We start from the raw sequence: 21,299 nt of genomic DNA, 5'->3' as shown, positions 1-21,299 counted from the left end.
AGCTCAAATCTTTGCCTGCATGTTGAATAAATGTAACTAGAGTGGTTTTGACTTGGATCAGTGATTTTGAAGATGAGTCATTCCATCTCAGCGCAGTTCATGCAAGAGTGACACACTGCTGAATATAGAGTGCATATTACTGACAGACTCTGTTTTGCATAGGTGACTTGTTTGATTTTTCTGTAGCCAACAATCAGTATTTCTCTCCTAATGTGGTTATGTGAATGATATTAAATAATTGGAGGAGAATGTTCTTGCAGGAGAAGTGCACGTCCCTGATTTGTAGCAGCTGTCACTGTAAAATAGCATTTCCTTTCTTCAGAGTTGTCTAGAATATTGACAATTTAATCAATTCACTGCTATTAACTCCATGTTCTAGAGGGAAGGACACAAAGCAATTTCTACTTTTTCTTTTTGAAATAATTATTTCCCTCCTGTTTCTCTCAAGGGCAACATGGCATATTGGTGAAAGAGCCAACTTTAAAACTACAGAGCCAACTTTGGGCTGTGAAATCTATACAATGATTTTTGCTGTTCAGTGTTTATATGGAAGACAAATTTTTGCAGATCCATTGCAGAATAAAGGAAAGGCAAGACAGATTTTATCAAGTCTAGTCCATCATAAATAACAGCTCTTACTAATGGCCACAGCTAAAGAATTTAGGGTTTATTCCATTTTCTAGTCTTCTAATAATGTTTACATAAGGAACATATCTACTGCTTCTTGTGTCTAGTTTCCATGTGTCAAATTATGAAAATACTTGTGCATGCAACTGTGGTGATTTTTATAAAGCAGTTGTAAGTATTTTAATTGAAAGTGCTTTTCCATCCATTTTAGTAGATGAATGAATAACGTATTGTATAACCTCTGACTGCTAGGCTCTCTGATTTTTTTTTTCTCAGTGACTGTAGAGGCTGGTACTGCAAGAGGCGATCCCTCTGCAGCTGGTACAGGATGATTTACAAGCGTGTTTCACTAGCTCAGCACCGGAGTTCGCTAAGCTTAGGGATTGAGGATGAGTTCAGGGAGAAGTTCAGCCAGTTGCTAAACTAAGGGATTGAGGATGAGTTCAGGGAGAAGTTCAGGGAGGAATTTCATGTTTTGCAGAAGTGACATGTGCAGAGGAGATTAGCATGAGTTCTCTTCCTTCAGGTATCTACAAGAAGTGGGCTACACTGACACGATATTGGATGTGAAATCAAAACGAGTGCGAGCTTTACTGGGCCTCTCAAGTGATGCTTCAGAAAAAGAGAACAGAAATCAAGAGCCAATGGTAAATGGCACAGAGGGCCAGATTAAAGAAAACGCAATGATCGGGTAAGCATCAAGATGACTTTGTTCTATTTCTGCATAAATGCACTTAGTGGCGTTGAACAAAATTTTGTTTACTGAGAAGATTTCAGGATTTTTTCTTAGTTTGAGATTAGAGCAATTCTAACTAATTTTATTATATTAAGCAATAAGTATGGAAGTAATTCTTTAGATTCAAATCTTGAAAGCACCATAATTTTTTTTTCCAGTTGGATGGCAGCACTAAGTCAAATCAAGCCTCTTTTGAGATATGATTGCTAAGTGTTTAGAAGTCAGTGTTGTTTCAAGTTAATGGTTTGTTTGTATTGCTGGACACTTTACTGTGTAGGTTGCAGGCTTTGCTCTTCTGGTCTGTGCTGACTATGACATGATAAACTATATAAGAGAAGGAATTTATTCGCTAAATCTGAAAAACAAAGTCACTCATTACATTCTGACTCCGAAAAGTTTTTGGTTTTCTACTGACATGTAAATGTGACTGAAGTGTAAGGAACTAATTTCTGTATTTTAATATTTCTAATACTACGGAAAGTCAGTCAAAGATAGTAAAAGCTTGTTCTCACTTCTTCTCTTAAGTACTGTTAAAACTTAAGAGGCTTTTTTCCCATTTTCTTCTCTTTTCCATGCAGTGTTAAAAAAGAAAAAAAAGTAAGTTAAACTTAACTCTAAAGACTTCAGAAGAACAATCTGTTCATTCTTGTTTAAGATACTGTAGTTGCAAAACTGGAAAAATAATGAAAACTATGCAGAATTGTAGGAGCAGTAGATGAGGTAGCTATTTCCAGTAGTAGCACAGCTTTCCTCAGAAATCACTCTTTTTTCCTTTTCTATATTCATGGCGCAAAATTCAAGACCATTATTTTCTAAGACCTAATACAGTTATATATACATCCTATTTTCTAAAAAGCATTTGTAAGATTTCATTATACCCTCCTGATAGCTGCAGCAACTTCAGGCCAACAAGTGACATAAGGGCAGAAGTTCATTGTTATGTAATTAAATATAATGCTGTGAGATGGAAAACTTGAATGTGTGAGAAAACCTGCAAGCTACTAAAATATATTGTGTTGCTACATAGTTGACAAGTCATGTCATTTATGTACAACAGCTTTGTTTGGAAGAACAAGGAATGCTTGATAGCTTGCAGTAACAGTTCTGGTTTGATTTCTGGTGAAGGGGAAGTGTGTAAATAAAGCTTCTCCTCTTACACTTCAAAATTTATTTTTGTGTATTTACATAGTTTTGAAGAAGGTGGATGTGTGTATAAGGTAGTTACTTGATGGATGAAATACTGGGACAGTGGTTTTAATATAGCAGTTTTTGGATATATTTGCATTTCTCTCCTATCTGCTTGGTTTTGGAATAGATCTGACATTAGGTTTAACACTTTGTAGTTTACCCTGTTGCTGAGGATATTCACTGATGGAGAAAAATGAATTCCCTTCCATTGTGGCTGTACTAGCTTGTCAGCTGCAAGGCTGGTCAGGCTGTACACTTTGAAAAACTGTTCTTGCATGTGATGGCTGAGATGGCAAACTGCATTATAGAGCTTAAGGATGTGTTTTGATAAGATAATGAACAAGAAGGGACTCAAGGGCTTTACAGTGGAAAAATTTTCCAGGGTTCTTGTTCAACATGGTCATGTTGAACATGGGTGATTTTGAATTTCTGGATGTCCACTGCCATCTCCCTCACCAGAAGGAAAAAAGTCATGATTTTACTAGAATTCCATGATCAATCTAAGTACAGGACTGCCTCTCAATGCTGTGATTCTTCTGGGTGCTTCAGTCACACTTACAGACCACCTCTTTCAATTTTTTTTTCAGGAAGCATTCTGTAGCTTGCTTCCTGGCAGAGACTGCCTGTTATTTAACAGCTATTTCACCTTGTGCTACCTCAGTGTTTCTGTGACATCTGGCACTGTTCATCTTCTTCCAGCTGCATCATTACTTACCTTTGAGATTTCAAAGGGCAGCTTTGTGGGAGATGCAAAATGAGAAATAAGCTCATAAGCTGAAATAAGCTGTTACCTGCCTCATGTAATGCCAGCATAACTTCAGTCTATATAGAACAGCTTCTCTTTGGAAAGTATAGCATTGAATAGATGACACAGGTCTAAGGCACATGGATGTTGCTCCTGAACTCAGGGTGCAACTCTTGAACTCAACTGAAATTTTTAGTGAGTGTTTGAAACCCTAATTCAATGCTTTCCTACCTGGTTGGCAGAACTAGGAAAAATTTAGATGACTCAGCTAAATTCTGGCTTGCTGTTGAGGAAAGGCATCCTTTGAAGCAATCTCACCAATGCTAGGCTGCTTACTGTGAGGGCAAAAGGACTGGCCCTTCCTTTAGCAGCTTCTTGTTATTCCTTGTGTTCATGTAAAGTGAAAAATGGATTTGGACTGCAGCAAGCTTTTACAGTTGGAAGGAGTGCAGTGAACAAGTGTCTGCAGTTTGGTAGTGGTAGAAGAGGAAAGTTATGGTGAGAAATTGGAATAACAAAAAACCAAACAAAACCTTAATGCAATTCCAGAAAGTTTGAAGTTTAAGGACATATGAGAGTGTTGGCCAGGACCATGAGACATTGGGACAGTTGCAAACTAAAATGCAGACTGAAGACTTTCAGTGACTGTATGGGTGCAATAAAACTCTTCAGAGGAGAAAGCTTTGCTGTCTGTCACCAGAGAAGCCTGTGAACTGCTCAAGCCAAGGCAGTTTGGCAGAGTTTCCTGTTCAAAACATATAATGAACATTGATGTCAAATATTTGCTTGCAAGTCTGAGGACACTGGTCAACCTGAAGATGTTTTAGTTGCATTTGAAGAGCAGAGCACTGGGCAGAAGGTAACACATGAAAATGGATATAGGCCAACAAGGAATACACCTCTGTTGAAGTGAGAAAAGACAGCTCATAGCATTTTTAATCTGTTTGGTCTTGGAAAAACTGCATAACATGCACCCAGTTGAATATGTGCATTTTTAGTCTGTGTTTTAGTTTAAGTCTGTGTTTTAAAAAACTGTTTACATGGAGTGAAAAAGGTGAGAAGCGGAGTACAGGACTGAAGTAAAGAGAAACCTTGGGGATGGGAAACGATAAAGACAAATCAATAGGAGTTTGAAAAGAATGTGGGTGGATGTGATTAAGATAATGTGCAATAGAGGGGACAATGGTACCATGAAAAACAGAAGGAGTATGGATTTAATGATGCATTTCCAGAATAGAAAAGTGGAAGGCACACTAGCTTTTAATTTCCATAAAGATTTCTCCATATAGCAGTGTAAATTGCAGAAAGAACAGATTGGCTCAACTGCCTTCTGTACAACTGAACACTTGTGATAAATTCCAAAGAAAGGAAAGAGATGGTATTTGATGCTTTTATGCTACAATATGGTTATCTCTTTGAGAGGAGAGAGGTAGTAATGGCAATAGGAAACAAAACTTCCTTTATGTTTTCATTATTTGTTTGATAGCCAACCAATGCTTTCTTAGTGAAATGAAAGTGGTGCAGCACAAAATAAATGAGTATTGCAGAAAATTCCAGGGAAAAAATGAAGAGCTGATCTGCTTCTCAACACGGTCTGTTTTTAGCACAGTTTTTGTGTTAGTGTATTCATCTGTGCATAGTGCTTTTTTCCTCAGAAAAACCTCTGTGACTTGCTCTGACTGTACTTCTGAGCACAGTGGAAACCCACATGTTGCTTATTTTTAAATATTTTTTAATGCCTTTGATTGTTTTAAAGATAATACCTGGCATTTTTCCTCTGACCTTGGGGATGTGTGAAGTGTATACTTCATGGTAGGTAGGGAGGATGTTTTTCCTCTGTTCAGCTTACTACAGCTTTTACAGGTTTTTAAGTTGTTACAGCAGCATTTGCCTGTTATATGTTTTATCTTGTTGTCTGTCCTTTATACCTGTTTCAACAGCTGAGGTTTGGACTCTCAGTGTTTGGGGTACCAACATTGAGTTGAGCCTTTTTGCGGGAAAGGCTAGTGAGAATGTTTGGGGTGATTATTGTGAAGCTGATGCTGTTTTCCTTGGTATGTAGAAGCATATGATGGTTAATGTAGTGCAAATACTTAATACAATAATATTTAGTTTCAGCAGAGGATATGTAACTTGAATTCTGCTGGGCTCTAGTTAATTTAGAAAACTGCTGTCCAGTCCCTCATAACCTCTCAGCTTAGTTTTGTATGTCCTAAATTATTGCAGTATTTCTTCAGAGAAGTTCCCCCTCCTTTGGTACTGTGATGAACACACTACTGTTGTCTGACTCTGTTTTAAGCCAAATCAGTTTCTCTTCATCCTTAGGTGAAATAGCCTCAGACTTTGTGTTACTAGCTGCTGCATGTTTGGCCAGACTTGTATTCTTACATTGCCTATTTATTTGCTGATGTACAGATCCTCTTGAAAACTTTAGCACTCAAGAAAGACATCATGTGGATTTTGAATGCACCCTGCAAGACTTTGAATCTGTAAATGAAATGTTAATATGGTAACGTGAGCTAGATATAGTCCTGTTTTCACCTATTTCATGGAATTTTAAAGGGAATCAGTTTTCAGTTTCTTCAATCAGCTCACTTGCATTGCAAAAGATAAGTACCACTTGGCATGACTGGACTCAAAAATAGATACTAAAATAATAACCTCATAATAATGGTTTAAATTCCTAACACTTGCAGTGAGAGGAATGGGTGCTTTCCCCCAACAAACTGAAACAGAAATGAAAGCTGCCTGCACATGTAGCTTGTAGCCTTGAAAACACAAGAGTACTTAAGTATCTTTAGTTCATTTATTACCTCATTTTTAGTAGCTTTATCTTACTGAGTGAAACCTCAACAGTCAAATGAGTTTACCTTCTTGAAGGTGTGTATTTGACTACCATTTAGTATGAGTGGAAGCAAATATAATAAAGGAATAGAACTGGAAAGGAATGAGGATATACCACACTGATGTGTGTATATATATGCATAGATACAAATGTCTATATATAAAAAAGGTATAGATTAGTTCTTGCTAAGGGGTTTGATCATTAGAACTATAAATAGCCAATAGAAACTTCTTAAAGAAAAATGGTCCTGAGTGATGTATCACTCTGTCTCTAAACTTACCTGCTGCCTTTTCTTTTCTTATTGAATTGCCAAGGGCTTCCACTGCCTATACTTTACATGAGCAAAATGACCTCAAACCTCGGCATTTCAGAGCAAATCTGAAGACCATTTCAAAATTAAAAATTTTGAAAACTTTATCTTTCTGATATACAACAAGTCATTCCAACTGACACTTCAGTGAATGAGCATCCTTGTATACCAGAAGACCTTAGTAACTCTTTTGCATCTCTAAATCCTATTAACGCTGGCCCAAGTAATGAAAGTGCTGCATACTGGCTGATGAATGTTGTTTGTTGACTGGCTTATAAAATGGTTTATTTGGGAAAATACCTCTGAATTTATAAACCTCAGGTAATTGCTGCCATAAGAAAGATTTCCAAAATAGTATGCTAGTAGAGGTTGAATTACAAAAAGGAAAAAAAAAAAAAAAAAACGGTAAGAGGAATAAAGCAAATAGATTTTGGAATTTTTTTTTCACTTTTTTTCTGTTTCTCCCTGCCTCCATCTTGCAGTGGCCTAACAGGCATTTCAAAGGTACCTGATTTAGGCCAGATCTGGATGCTTTCAACAGATGCACTAAAGCAGAAAAAAAACCTAGATAAATTGGGGTTTTTTTTTGTGAAGAAAGAAGTACAAATGGACCACACTTTTAATTGGCACCATTCTAGGGCTTAGGAGTTTGAGAGATGGTTTTTGGCAATGTCACATAAGACTCACAGTACAGAAAGAATGGGAAGGAAGAGACAGAAGTTGTGCAGTTGGAGAGAGAGAGAAGCAAAGAGAGGGGAGGTGAATGGAGAAATAACTTAGAAGAGTTACTCTGGTACCTCAAATATTAGGGGTTTTTTTATTCTCTATAAAACTTATTTGTTTGATCTATTATAGTTAGCTGACTAGATTTGGCAAGAGAAGCGGTCCTTGCTTTTTAAATGTCATTCCTTTGCTATTCCAATTTATATGCAAACCATTTTGTAAGTGCTGCTTACCAGTTGTAATACATATTGCACTAGTTCTTGCATTGTGTGGTGTGACTTCATAGGAGATTTCAAAGGTTGTGACAGACTGTTAGCCTGGCCTGTGTTCATTGTGTGTAAATGCTGATGATTTTAACTGTTCTGTAGTTTCTATAAACTATTTTGATATTTTCTGTGCTGCATTATGAAAGATTTTACAGTGTTGAACTCTAATGAACTGTTCTTAAAGGCACTTCTCAGTGAATTTGCATGCATTTATTTAATGCGTACAGTTTGATAGAATTTAACTGGCCACATTGAAAAAGACTGTTTTAAAACGTGATAACTAAATTCTGTGGGGAATTAATAAAACTTATGAAGACTGTGCAGTAGCTGTTTTGATAGTAGTAGGAAACTGAAGCAAAGAAAATGGCTCAAGAAAGAGTATGGTAGAACAGCTCTGAATCCTGGGTCGCAACAGGTTCTTTCCAGCTGTACAAGCTCCCAGGAACACTTCTCAGCCCAAGCTGAACTTGTATTTATTTAACTTTATTGTGGTATTTGTTCCTGCTTCTGAATTTATCAATAAAATCCTAGTTTTATTTAAGATAACTTGTGCATGTCTTGGATAAAATAAACAAAAAAGCCCTCTATTCTTTCCTTTGAGGCTGTGAGTAGGACTGAGGCAGTTAATGTTCTTGTGGTTGGACAGTTCATGGGAGAAATTTGAGATTCTCCCTGGACATGGCCACAGACTTTCCAGGGTTATTATCAACAAAAAAGAAAGTAATGATAGAAATGTAGAGTGTGTTAGTTACAACAAAAATACATGTCTATAATGTGACTTTAGTGTAAGTTAAACTTGACTTTGCAATTTGAAATGTTCTGGATCATGCTGGGAGCTGGAAAGGTAGCATCAGCATGCTGTTGTAGTTTCCACAAAAGAACTTCACCTTGCCTGTAGGTTATGGCTTCTGCATTTCACTCACTAAGAAACAGGATTTATGTTAAGATCATGAATATTAAATGTTGAGAGCAAATGTGTTCAGTCTGAGCTATACATTTTTTAAAGCTGGCAATATTTCAGTGTCAGAACCAACTGGAGTTTTACACAAAATGCTTGTCTCAAGGCATGTCACTGTTGGGCAGAAAAGGAAGAGTTGATGTTATGGTCTGCAGAGCCCAGCAAAGCCAGGTTTTCTTTATTTAAATAGTGTATGTGGAATATCCACAAATCACATTTTTTTGGTTTCATGGGAAGATGCTATTATTTTTAGTCTTAAAGGGGCCAAGGGGTTAACACAAATCTGAATAATTGGACAGCCTGTAAAATAGAAATTGGGATCAGATTTTCACAGCCATCACAGCTGCTCAGAATTCTGTTGGCTTCTCCTGAGGAGGAAAATACTCATGTGATTTCAGTTTCATGTTCTTTTAAGGGATGTATATACTTCAGTTACCATCTCATTTGTAAGAAGAATTTTGTGTTTTAAACAGGAAAAGATTTGTTACCTTTGGGAATCAGAAGTTCCCTGTTTCAGGAGTGATATTCACAAAATCTGTGCGCTGCTCATCTATTGTAGTAAGAAGGAAAGCCCAGCAGCATTAGTCTAGCTGCAGTTTACCTTCTGGCAGTAGTTATTGTTATGGCCATGAGAAGCAGTTAGTCCTGTTGTACCTAATTGTGGGTAGGCAGGAGTGGCAGGGTAATATCTTTGCCCCAAAGAATTGCCTGTCTGCCTGGATAAGGCTGCTGGAAAGGAGGATGTAATGGACAGAGATAACAGTATGTGATAACAGATATGATACTGTTGAAATGATTTTGGTTGGTTGGTTGGGAAGTGCTGAGTCACCTGGGACGAGGCCGTCAAGGAGAGAAGACGAGAACAGCATGCAAGAGTGTTGTTACTGAGGAAGGAGCAGTGGGAAAGAGATTCAGAACAAGCAGCTGAGGAGCACAGGATTGAGGGAGGCCCTGCCACAGTCTGGCTGCTCTGTGCTTTCTGCTTTGGCAGGTTCCATAGCTTCTCCTGCTGTCTGGGGGTTCTGGTTCATTCTTTCCCAGCTGCTTTTCTTTAGACAGTATGGCTGGGGAGGAAGGAAAAAGCTGCACTTTGAAAATTATGTTCTTCCTTAAATATGTTGTGATACAGGACAGTCCAGAAGAGAGGAATTGTCCTTGTTGAGACCTTATTAGGGTTTTTTATCTCTCTTTATTTGCAATGGGCCCTGAACCTTGCCTCACTTGTGCTTGTAATACCACAGTTTGTATCAGTCCCCACTTTCAGAGCTTGATTCTATTGTTTTCACCCATTGATTTTTTTAAAAAATACTCGAAGCTACAAAAGCCCTGAAAATGTCAAATTGTGTTTCTTTTTCTAAAATGGAATTTAAAGTTATTTATTTTACTACCCTATCTCTGAATATGTTTTTGGCCCTTCTGCTTTTTTAAGTTGCTTGGTGAATGACCCCCTAAGAGAAAAAATGAAAAAAAAAAGAGAGATGGAAAATTAGTGAAGCAAGCAAGCTTGAAATATCCATCAAATTGCATAGCATAAATTAGCTAAGGCCAGGCATTTTTCTTCAATATATTTTATGTTCTTCCAAAGTATTCACGCTGACAGCATTATCCAAAATGTATTATGTTCATATTCTGCTAAAGGATGACAAATAGCTGAAATTATTAAATCACCTTTGATTTGACTGCTGAAGTTTATTGGGGTACAGTATAGGAAATCAGCCTGTCTGTCAGCTTGAAACTATCTTCCTGTAGAACCCTTGGATAGTTTAGATATTCTTTCTCTTCTATTTTCTTTTTTGGTTTTTAAGAATTCTTTTATGGAAGTTGTGTCTTAGCACAAATAATCTTCCATGGCACTATGCTGACTGTACATTTCTGTACTGTACAGGAGTTTTGAAATACATGATAAATAAGCTACCATGTTTCCCAGTGCTTGAGATACCCATTTACCCTTGCTCCCCATGTAAATGTAGATACATTATTATGTATATATATCCTGCCCACTAAAATATGCAATAATTAATAGGACAGTTGAAATCAGAGCAGTTAATCAAGAAAAAAGATACAACCTTTTTTGGTAGTCACTTTGAACTTCAGTGTGAGAGAGCCAGGTTTAAGAGCAAATGAGTACCAAGTCTGGTATGATTTACTGCAAATACTTGGACCTGTAGAAGGATATCTGTTTCTTAATAGTAAGGTCTCTTAATTAAAATTTTATAGTCCATGTTTGGTGTTAGTTCATATATTGCTGTTTACCTGGAGTATGTCTGATAATTGCTATTATAGATATAAGCCATAGTGTTTCTACATGGCAGATTTTTACATGGCAAAATATAGAGGAAAAAAACCCAGTAACAGTTGTGGTTGGAAGATTTAGTCAAATACAAGTAGACACAGCCTCTCAGAATTTGCTGAAAGTCAAGAAGTTAGTCAAATTAAGTATATCTTGTAATGTGCTGTCTTACAAAGATATTTCTGTTGGAAACAGAAAGGCAACTATACCATAGGATTTCTGTGAAAATGTTCATTGTTACTACAGATTCATGAGGTGTTACAGGTTGCCAAAGTAGTGATTACTTAAGGAAAAATAAAGATGGCACAGGTTGTTTCCAGGTTTGTCATAGAAACAAGAGTCACAATACTGCTGGAAGCAGGGCAGATTTGAAACTTGCTTAAGATTGTTCTTAGATCTAAGTTAAGATCTGGAAAAGCGGAACCACTGTTGGAAAAAACAGTGACCATGAAAACATAATGTACATGGAGGTATATTATATATATTATGAGGCTGCTGTGTATGCAGAATTTCTAATGAAAGTGAAATCTCTGTTGGCATTTTTGGGTTATAATGGTGAGTAAATTAAAAAAAAAGTAGAGTAGCAAATTGTCTTAATGAAATGCAGATATACTGGGGCTATGAAGAAGCCACTTCTGCTGATTGTTGTCATGTAAGCATAGAACTGCTTGAGCAGAGACTTTGCACAGAAGGAAGTGTGCTGCTTATTGTGCCTTATTGCACATCAAAGCTTTTGCCCTTGGATGCTTCCTGCAGTAGACTTTTGGAAAGCGTTATGACGAAACCCTGGAGTAAGTGGGGGATGGATGGATGGATGGATGGATGGATGGATGGATGGATGGATGATCAGGTGCTCACACTGCAGGGGGATTACAAGGCCTTACTGTATAGGTGTGTTAGCTGATTGAACCTTTTGAAATGCTTAGCAGAAGCAAGGCACTTGCTGGTACTAAGGGTGACTGCATAAAACAATTTAGAGCTACAATTCTGAAAGGAGAGAGGGGGAAACTTCTGCTGTTTCAGTGGTTGTGAGAATCAAGATCACGTGCATTTAGTGATGAACTATGAAAAACTGTCTACTGATTAAAGGTAAGAAAACAGTAAAGCTTGTCTTCACTGCTTCAAAGCCATCTAAAGATCGTACCAGGTTTTACTGGAAGGAATTGTAACAATTCAAGATGAATGAATTTTGTTTGCTGTATCTTTCAGGGGTTGATGGAGAAGTGCATCTTCTGCATAGTAAACACAGATCCTGTTAATAATTTTAGGACTGCTTTATCTGTACTTTTGTCAGAGTTTAGTAATTGTTACAGTCCTGTTTCTTGGATTCTTCCTCTTCTGTTGTTAGTATAACAGCCCTTATGCTTCCTGTTCTGAGACACTGCCTAAATTTCTGCCAGCACAGTCATAATTTTACCCATCCTCATCTATTTTCTTATTTGTTTAATGTAAATTCAAATATTATTTAGTCATAAATGATATTTTCCCATTATATTCTTTTATAGTGGCATATTTATCATGTCTTAAAAGCTAATGAATGATAGATCTAGAGTTTGGTGTTTCCCAGCAAGATGAGGAACATCAGCTAGCACTAGCAAAGTTTTCCTGTACCCTGATGTACATGTGGGAGCTCAGCTTGGTAGCTGTGGCTCATGTCCTTGTTGCTGAGGCTTTCAGTAATGGCATAGCAGAATTGATGTTGTTTTGGGCATGTGTCAAATGAATGTTGCTTTAAAATGCTTTTCGAATAAAAAATTGAAGTCTCTGTCCTAGTAATGGCAGCCATACTAAGAATAATTGTTGGTTCTAATAATACACTTTATGTATATTGTTTCTTTGGCCACAAGAATTTTAGCTGTTAACAGTCCATTTTTACTTGTAGGTTTATTTTAGTCTTATATGTTGGATGTAATAATACAGAACAGCTTAGTAATTGCAAAAGAAACTTCATTGGGATTTCTTTTCTCTCATGATGGTGATTGTTGTTGTTGTTTAGGAAACCTGAATTGACTGACTCTGCCTCTCTGCTAGAGACCTTCAAATTTCTTGAAAATGCAGCTGCAGACTTTAGTGATGAGGAAGATGAAGAAGATATTGAAGGAAGAGAGAAAACAATCATTGATACTGCAACAGTGAGTGGAAAAAATAATTGAAAGTTACGAAGAACAGAAAAAGTGAGATTAATGAGGTGCCTATAAGCAAAGTATATGACTGTGTATGTACACATGCAAATCATTAATGCATCTTTATGATGTTCTGTCCAAGCATGTGTGCATAAGAGGAATTATATGTGCATTTCTAAGTTTTTGCATACAAGTTATGCTTTGCCATCTTTATTGCTCTGAGTTAGATTAAATTTTTCTAAAATTGTCTCTTTACTATTCCATACTGACTAGTATTTTTGATAGATACTGGAACACAATTTTTAAGGTATCATTGTCCTTTTTTACAGTTCTCAGCTTAGTTTGAAGGTATTGCTCATAACATTGCATGTCAATAATGATTCTTGAATATTTATTAAAAAATTAATGATACTTGAAATTACTTATAAAAATTGTATTAGATTACAAAACTAAAATGCACTTGTATTTATGGCTTGTGGAAGGAAGAGGTTTAACTGGAAGAACTCTAATGTAGTTAAGAAATTTTTTTGTTTGTTCAGTCAAATGCCTTAACCTCACTCATGATCTATACTTTGCTATATGATTTATTCATATGATCACACAGATACATGCAATCAGTACTCTTCTTTAAAATTACCATTTATTCAGTGAATTGTTTCCTAAAAATTGAAGCAGATAAGAGATGATGGATGTGATTGTTTTTATGGTCAGTTTTAAGAATTAACACTAAAAACCCATTAGTTTTATGGAATTTTTAAAGGGGATCTTTTCAGATCTTTCCTGTCATTCATGGACTATGAACTAAAGTCTGAGACTCTTCTGTTAAGTCTTGTGTAATACAGTATGTTCACTAAGCCTGCTGAAGAAATGAAGCTTGAAGTTTAGAATTGCTTCAGGTTTAGAAATTGGCTCTCTGTATTTAGAGGAGATACAATCAGTCATCCTCATAAGCTGTGGGACGTTGGGCTACGTACTGGAGTCTTTACAGACTGACCCTTAGCAAGTGTCCAAGTCAAAACATTTTGATTAATGTAAATTTTCTATTTCTGTAGAAGTAAAAATTGTGATACGATTTTCATGTATCATGCATCAGCTTACCAGTTGGTCAAATAACTGCAAAGAATCTAGTTCATTTTGATTTTGAAGGAAAAAGTAAATTTGTGGAAAACTTAAAGTGAAATTCTTCATTAAATCGTATATTTTTTTTCTTTTACCAGAATTTGCTTTTGAATCTGAGAAGGAAATTCAGTTTAAACATGAAAAGCAACATGTTTAAGTAGCAATACAATCTGGGAAAGCATTCAGGATGGAATGACTTACAAAGTCTAAGAAAATCAGCTCTTGTCAGCTGTGGGATTTGGGGTTGGTTTATTTGTTTCCTGGAGTTGAGTCTTAGTCCACATAGAGAATGATTTCAGAATTGAAAGTTAGCTATTTTCAGAAAAGCAAAGTGAGTTTGGTTTTACTGAAGTCTTTTCTGTGGCATTCTGGAGTTTTTGTTTGTGTGTTTTATGTGTTTTTCAGCAACGTTTTAAGAGAGAGTTTGTACATTTGTAGTACTAAAGAAAAAGATAGTGGTGTAGATTAGTGTAGGTTATTATCCACGTGATTGATTATTGATGGTCACAGGAAGAAAGAGTTTCATTTTCACTTAGGAGTTTGAACAATGTCTGTGTACTATTCCAGATTTGCTTATTAATGTGTACTTTTCTGCTTCCTCTTCGACTTCCTGTTTGGGTTTTGCATAGAGGACAAGACAGTGCTGCTTGGATTAAAAATATGTTTGTAACTTAAGTCAGCATTTTTTCCCTGTACTTTCTGACCCTTCAGATTGTAAGGAAAAGAGTGCTATCTGACAGCAGTGAAGACAGAGATACAGAAGAGGCTTTGAAAGAGTTTGACTTTTTGGTTACCTCAGATGATGGTGATGCGGAATCGAGAAGTTCAGGAGATGGAACAGACTGGGGTAAGGAAATTTGATGGATCATACCAGGAGAAAAAAAAAGTGTGCTAAGAATATATTGTGACTGATCAGTTCATTGAATGAGAACTCTGTCAGGATCACAGCATCTTTTGATAATTTCTACTATTTCTATTTCTATCTTATTATCAGTAAATAATTGGTAGACTTAAGTCCTCTTGATATAATCTCTTTTCTGTAAACTGCTTCAATGTAAAGAATCTTCAAGGTTTCTGCCTCGGGTCTTTTTCCTTTTCACTAATTCTAAGGCAGATAGAATTTAAATTTTATGAGTGGTATTTCAATGTATTTTTCCAGTGACCCATGTGCATGAAGGGCTCTGATAAAGCTGTATTTTAAAATTATGATATGAAAGTTATTTTGTCATCTTTGCCTTTTCTCTTTGATGCATAGTGTAATGTGAGTCATAAAATCCAAATGAGTTGTACTCATGTTGTGGGTTAGTAATTTAGTTAATATGAACTCTTCAGCTGCTCAAATTTTCTTTTATAATTTAGCAGAATAATGTATCTTTAGGGCCACTAGTCACAGAGACATTTCACAAACTGCTGTCTGTCCTTTGAGGTTCATGTCCTGTAACCTGCATTGCCACCATCTCCACTTTACCTTGACATAATTATTCTGCCTAAACCCTCGGTATAGAGAAGGGGAGAAAGAAGAGAACTGGTTAAATATCTTGATGGGAAGTTGATTCCTACTTTAGCTGCTCTGGAAAGTCTGAAGGATAGGTGCACATGGCGCTAGTGAAGATGATGGGAAATGATTGAGCTTTGTAATGGAGCTGCAGCTGTGACAGACAGATAAGCCATGGTAGCTGTGGCTCTCACATGAGCATCTCCAAGATGCTGTATTTCACTGAAGCCATGTCCATCTCCTGGTTGGACTCCAAGTTACTGTTCAGTGTGATGTAATCTCTGCTTAAGAGGATGTTGTAATATCATTAGATACAGCAGTCAGTATTTGCTGGTCATTTGATAGCAGTCATTCAACAAACAAATCTAGAAATGCTGCTCTTAAAAAAATAATTGGATACTGCTTTTTAATACTAAAATTTTATCCATTTATGCAGGATCAGTGCAGCTGTTGCTTGTGTCACCAAAAAGTCAGTATGCCAACAGGAGCTTTTTGTTCTCAAATTCACACTTCTGGTTTATTTTTGCTTTCATTGATGGCAACTGAGTACCAGTGAGCAGAAGTCTAACATTTAAAATAAATTGTTATTAAAAGTACTCCTTTCATTTCCAGAAATGCAAAAAGGTTTGTTTGTATTGGAGGTGTTCATGTTTTTCAATGACTTCTTTCACAGCCTGTGTCTTTTATGGTAACTGTGTGAGACTTAGCTTCTTCAAAGAACTGCTGTTGTAAATCACTTAGGTGAGCTTAAGTGAAACTGTTAAATGTGGTACAGTAGAGTGATGTTGTAGTGAGGGACAGCAGCAACAGAGGAAATTCTTTCTTCATTTTGGATTCCAAGTGTTATTGTTCAGTTACAGTAAACTGTTGAACCCATTTGGCTTGAAAGGTCCTCAAATGTTTTCTGGTAATTTTTAAGCTGTTAAGCACTTGAATAGCCATAGTTCAGGATCCACTTCTGAAGTTGAATAGTATCTGTGGGACATGTGGAAAGCATGCTGGGACAGTCTGCAGAAAATTAATATATTGGGTGTTTTCCTGGCAACAACCTAATAAAAATCTATTTAAACTTTTTTTTTTCTTTTTTTTTTTTTTTCTGGAGGAGGGAAAAATGTCTAGTCTAATCAGGGAGGAAAAGCATGATTAAAACTTACAGCCTAATTCCACAAAGACTAGATGCTTGATTCTCTGAAGTATGATTTTCTCATATAGTTTTTGAATTCTTTATGCAATTCTTGCTCATTAGTGGTAATTGAGGTATATGCATTAAGAGGACATTACTTAGCCCATCTATTTTAGAGTCTCTCTTCAGCTTACTAATACTTATTTTCATAGCTTTTCTTAAAAGACTTAAACTGCTAAACTTGGTCTTAAGTTAATCTGTCACTCCAGGAGTATAGGATCGTGACTGAAGGGTTCAAAGGAGTGAGAGAGCACCTTAAAAAGTATCTTCTCCCACTGTGATGCAAGTCTGAGCAGAGTCAGGCTCTATTTTCTCAACATCTATGTATCAGGTAGTTAGAAGCCACACTAAGTTGCCTTTTTTGGCATCACTGAGCTCTCACAGTAGTCTCAGCCCCTCCTTGTAGCCCATCTGCTCCAGCTGCCTGCACAGTCTTAGTGGCTGCCTTAGACTTGCTACACTTTGCTGATAATTGGTCTCACCATTAAAAATATTGTCTTGGATACAGTACTACAAATTGTGGTCTCACAAGTGCCCAACACAGGGGAACAGTCACTTCCTTCACCCTCTTGCGTACATTCTTGTTAATACAGCCCAGGATGTTGTTGGTTGCTTTTGCTGCAGGAATATGTTGCTGAATCCTGTTGAATTTGATGTTGATAGAGGATCCCTAGGTCTTTTTTAGCACTATTTATTTTTGACAAGTCAGTCACATTAATAACCTATGTGTGGTTTTTATCTTCTGGGCAGTCATAGTGACTCCTTCAGACTGTGATTGATAATGTTGTGCTTCCTCTACAGACATTTAAGTTCTGCAGCTTGGTCTGAGGATAAGTTTATTATTGTTTTGATTTTTGAAAGATCTAGCATAGCTTATTGATGTAGAAAGCAAACTTGGTCTGAAAGGAATTAATCTTTAAATAATAAGGCTAAGATTTTAATGAGAAAAACAAAGCAAAAAGATAATGCATTTCAAAGATTTTGGAGCTGTAATGGTAAAGAAAATATATACGAGGAAGAGCTGTATTACCTCCCCTCCTCTCACAAATTATTTTCCTAAGCTGCCTCAGGACAGCCTCCATATATGGAAAAATTGCTTGGGGGATTTGAACTCACGTAACATGTTTTGCTCAAAATCTCTGAATACTCTAGAATTGGAAGGATTCTTCTATTCTGTATCATGTCACAGAGGAAACAATTTGAGGGAGATGTTTAGGAAAAAAAACCAAATCCAAATCCAAATGTGGGGATGTTTTTGAATTAGGTACGCTGAAATGTTTTGTACTTTTTTTCCAAAGATTACTACCTCAGGCCTTCACCTTTATGTAAAGTTTAATGGCTTTAGTGCTCTAAGTGTTTATTTAAACCATGATGACATGAATATTGTGTTACAAAATTATTTAAATGTGCTACTGCTTTGTGTAAATGACAACATAGCACAAAAACAATAAAAGGAGAATTTGAAATGCAGTACACAGCATCTGAGTTGTAAAGTTATGTAGACGAGTAACATAGCTGTTTCTTCTAGATATAATAATTCTTTCCCTGGAGGAAAGAAAAAGATGAAAAATGTGTCCTGATTTATTGTAAAGTAAATGTTGCTTACATTTATGGACAGCTATGTGCTTGGTTGTGGGAATTAAACATGTGAAATTTCATCTCAATTTTTAATAAGAACATTCTGAGCAAACAGAAGTGGAATGTGAGTAGCAGTTTTGCAGCTTTCACAGGCTTGGTGCTATTTCTGTCTTGTTTAAAATAAAAGACAAACGTTGACAGCAGCTGTTGCCTCCTTCAGTGGAGATCACTTGGTGACATTATTGAAAAAGGATGTTTCATTTGTTTCACTTTGTTTAGAAAAGGAAGACCAGTGTCTCATGCCTGAAGCCTGGAATGTCGACCAGGGAGTTATAACCAAACTCAAGGAACAATACAAAAAGGAGCGCAAGGGGAAAAAGGGGGTGAAGAGTAAGTGGAAAACATTGCACCTTAAAATCATAAATCTCACATCTTTCACACCCTTAATTCTATCTCTCTTTCAATGTTTTCCTAAAATTACTTACTCTTTTACTTTGCTGCTCCTGACTGCTTTCCTGTTCACCAGTTCTCAGGGGTTGAAATTAATGACAGACGATCAAGTTATCTGATAAATAGTTGGATCAGATATAACTTCTTCCAACCAAGTGTTGGATTAGTTAAAAATTCTTGCTTTGAGCATGTTTTGTACTTTTGTTATTCAGATATTTAAATTGTACAAGGCATTGTTTTAATACTTCACACTTTAATACAGAAGACTTCAGAATCCTTTCTTAGCTGGAAACATGCCAGTTTCACAGGAAGAGTTAAAGTCTGGTATATAAATAAGCAAAGAAAGAGACCAAACTGGAAACTCTCTTGAGTATCCTATTAGATGACAGTGGGAGAAAACAGGTTAATTTCTACCCCTGTTTATACTTGACATTCACAACATGAAAGTCATGCTGTCATCATAATTTGTTATGCAGGGCTCGAAATAGGAAGCAACTATGACCATCAGTTTATTTGTAAATCACAGGATTTATTTATTAACTTTCATACCTCTGGGATTAGCCTTCAAAAAAGTTGGGTATTTTTATTTAAAAAAAAACCACCTGTGAACAGTATCTGAAATACAGTTTCTAGCCCTGTATTTTTTTGTTACATTTCTTGAAATACAGATATGTTTTGGTAAAATCAATTGGTTTTGATAGGTAAGCCATTAAATTTTTGAACTCAGATGGAGAGTTTAAAATGAAACACTGTATTCATGGCTGTGTTTCAAAGACCTAGCCATATTGAGAATTCATGTGTGAAAGATGTATATTAATAATATTGCATGTAGTCTGGTAAGAAATTTCAGGGATGTTTCTCCCTTTGTGGTAAGATGCTTATGAACACCAAGGAAATTCTCACTTCCAAAGAGATATGCACAATGATGTAAATATGTCAGAGCTTCACATTGAGACTGACTTGTTTTATTACTTTTTGTATTGATATTCTCATTAGCTGCTACTCAGTAGTTGGTTATTTGGCTGAAATTATGTTATGAAATAACAAAAACTAAACATCTCCTTTTTTCCAAATTAAAACCAAAAAAAGGTAAATAATTACCATGCTTTTAAATTTCTCAAGTGATATTTTTGTCATCTTTGGAGTAATTTAATTTACTGGAAGTTAATTGCAAGTCTGACAAGAATCTGAGCTGACTAAAGTGTTCATGTTTAACAAAATTGATTCTAAATTTCTTTATGGTTAAAGATAGACAGGGCATGCCAATATATGATTACAAAGAAAGTGATTTTTGTAACTTGTCTGTTATTTTTAAAATACACAGACATGTTATGTGGTTCAGGGTAAATAGCTGTGGCGTTAGTCTAGCAGAAATTATTTAATCCAAGTGTTGAAATTCTGTTCTTGAACAGCTGTTGTCTTTTTATTTTTGATGATAAAACTTAATTGTTAATATAGATGCAGACATTATTGGAATATGTTTTATATCATTATGATAAAAAAATCACAATGGAAAGGCAGCACTCAGATATCCAGTGCTCCTTCATGAAGATAATTGCTGCTCAGTACCTTTTGGATTGATTTGATTGGTTTGATCTTGGGAGACAAAGTGGTTTACTGTAGCAGTGAAATTAAGCATCTTTCCATGGACAAACCATCATTGGAGGGCCATCAATGCAGAAAATTCAGGAAGAATCAGAGCCTGTTTTCAGTTATTCATAATGTTGCACATAGTGAAGAAAAATGTGAGGGAGGCTGTCTGGAGAAAAAAGAAGGAACTAAATAATAAATTTTACAAAGTTTGTTTCTATTACTTTAATTTCATCATATATGGTGCTTAGCCACTGAACTGCTACTAAGTAAAATACTGGTTTTTATAAAGCAGATATTATAGTAAAACAATCTTGCAAAATCCTTCTTAGTGTTTTTCTGGATTGAGTAATATTTTGGCGACAGACAAGTTAAATACAATTTAGTGTATTATCAGTCATTATGATTAGGGTGGACAAAGTAGCATTTGCAACTGCGTTAGTAAACTCATGATTTTGCAAGGCTGTAGTAAACATTCCTGTGAAGTAATAAGAGAATAGAATCATAGAATGGTTTTTTGAGAGAATACATATATTAAGAGTACACTACTGTGTTAAAGCTGCTTGAAAATAGCTGTATTATTTACTGGTCTAGGAAAAAACATAATGGACTATGGGTAAGACATTTTCCCATTCTTAATTAAACTTACAACAGGAAAAACTACCGAAGATATGTTTCAGCCTCAATCCTATATAAAACAGTCAAAACAGGGATGTGGGAAAATGATGGAGCAAAGCACAGGTAAGTGTCAAGAAGGGCATGGGACTTCACCATATGTAGCTTCAGGAAGTAGGCCAGTGAATCCAGTTGCATTTTTATTTTAATATAAGTATAACTTCTTGGATTATATAGTTCACGATACTACACTACTGCACAAATAAATTTAAATTATAATGTTGTCATAAGAATATGCTGCACAAAGTACCTGATGCACAAATTCTAAAATATTCATGGATGTCAGCTATCGTTTTAGCAAAGTAAATATTCTAATTATCTAAAGTGTGACTCAGTTGGCGGCATTCCTCAGCATCCCGTACAAGTAGCCTATGAGTCCATTCATATGGGGAAAATTG

At 36.0% G+C, this 21,299-nt stretch overlaps 1 protein-coding gene across 4 annotated transcripts in view; it reads left to right on the top strand.

Moving 5' to 3' along the window:
* Nucleotides 1-21,299, top strand: part of STRN (striatin) — a 69,930-nt gene that overhangs the window by 25,161 nt on the left and 23,470 nt on the right. For 2 of the 4 annotated variants that reach the window (XM_058802731.1, XM_058802730.1), the window contains exons 5-7: nucleotides 1,154-1,318; nucleotides 12,685-12,820; nucleotides 14,642-14,777. In XM_058802731.1, the coding sequence (XP_058658714.1) occupies nucleotides 1,154-1,318; nucleotides 12,685-12,820; nucleotides 14,642-14,777 (437 nt within the window). Of the gene's footprint in view, nucleotides 1-1,153; nucleotides 1,319-12,684; nucleotides 12,821-14,641; nucleotides 14,778-18,465; nucleotides 18,577-20,880; nucleotides 20,968-21,299 lie in introns of all 4 variants that reach the window. The other 2 variants (XM_058802728.1, XM_058802729.1) reach the window with 2 other exon arrangements.

This window comes from Ammospiza caudacuta, chromosome 3 (genome assembly GCF_027887145.1).
Source record: "Ammospiza caudacuta isolate bAmmCau1 chromosome 3, bAmmCau1.pri, whole genome shotgun sequence".
Taxonomy (NCBI): domain Eukaryota; kingdom Metazoa; phylum Chordata; class Aves; order Passeriformes; family Passerellidae; genus Ammospiza; species Ammospiza caudacuta.
Note: the sequence above shows the minus strand (reverse complement) of the source record. Positions and strands in the feature narration are given on the sequence as shown.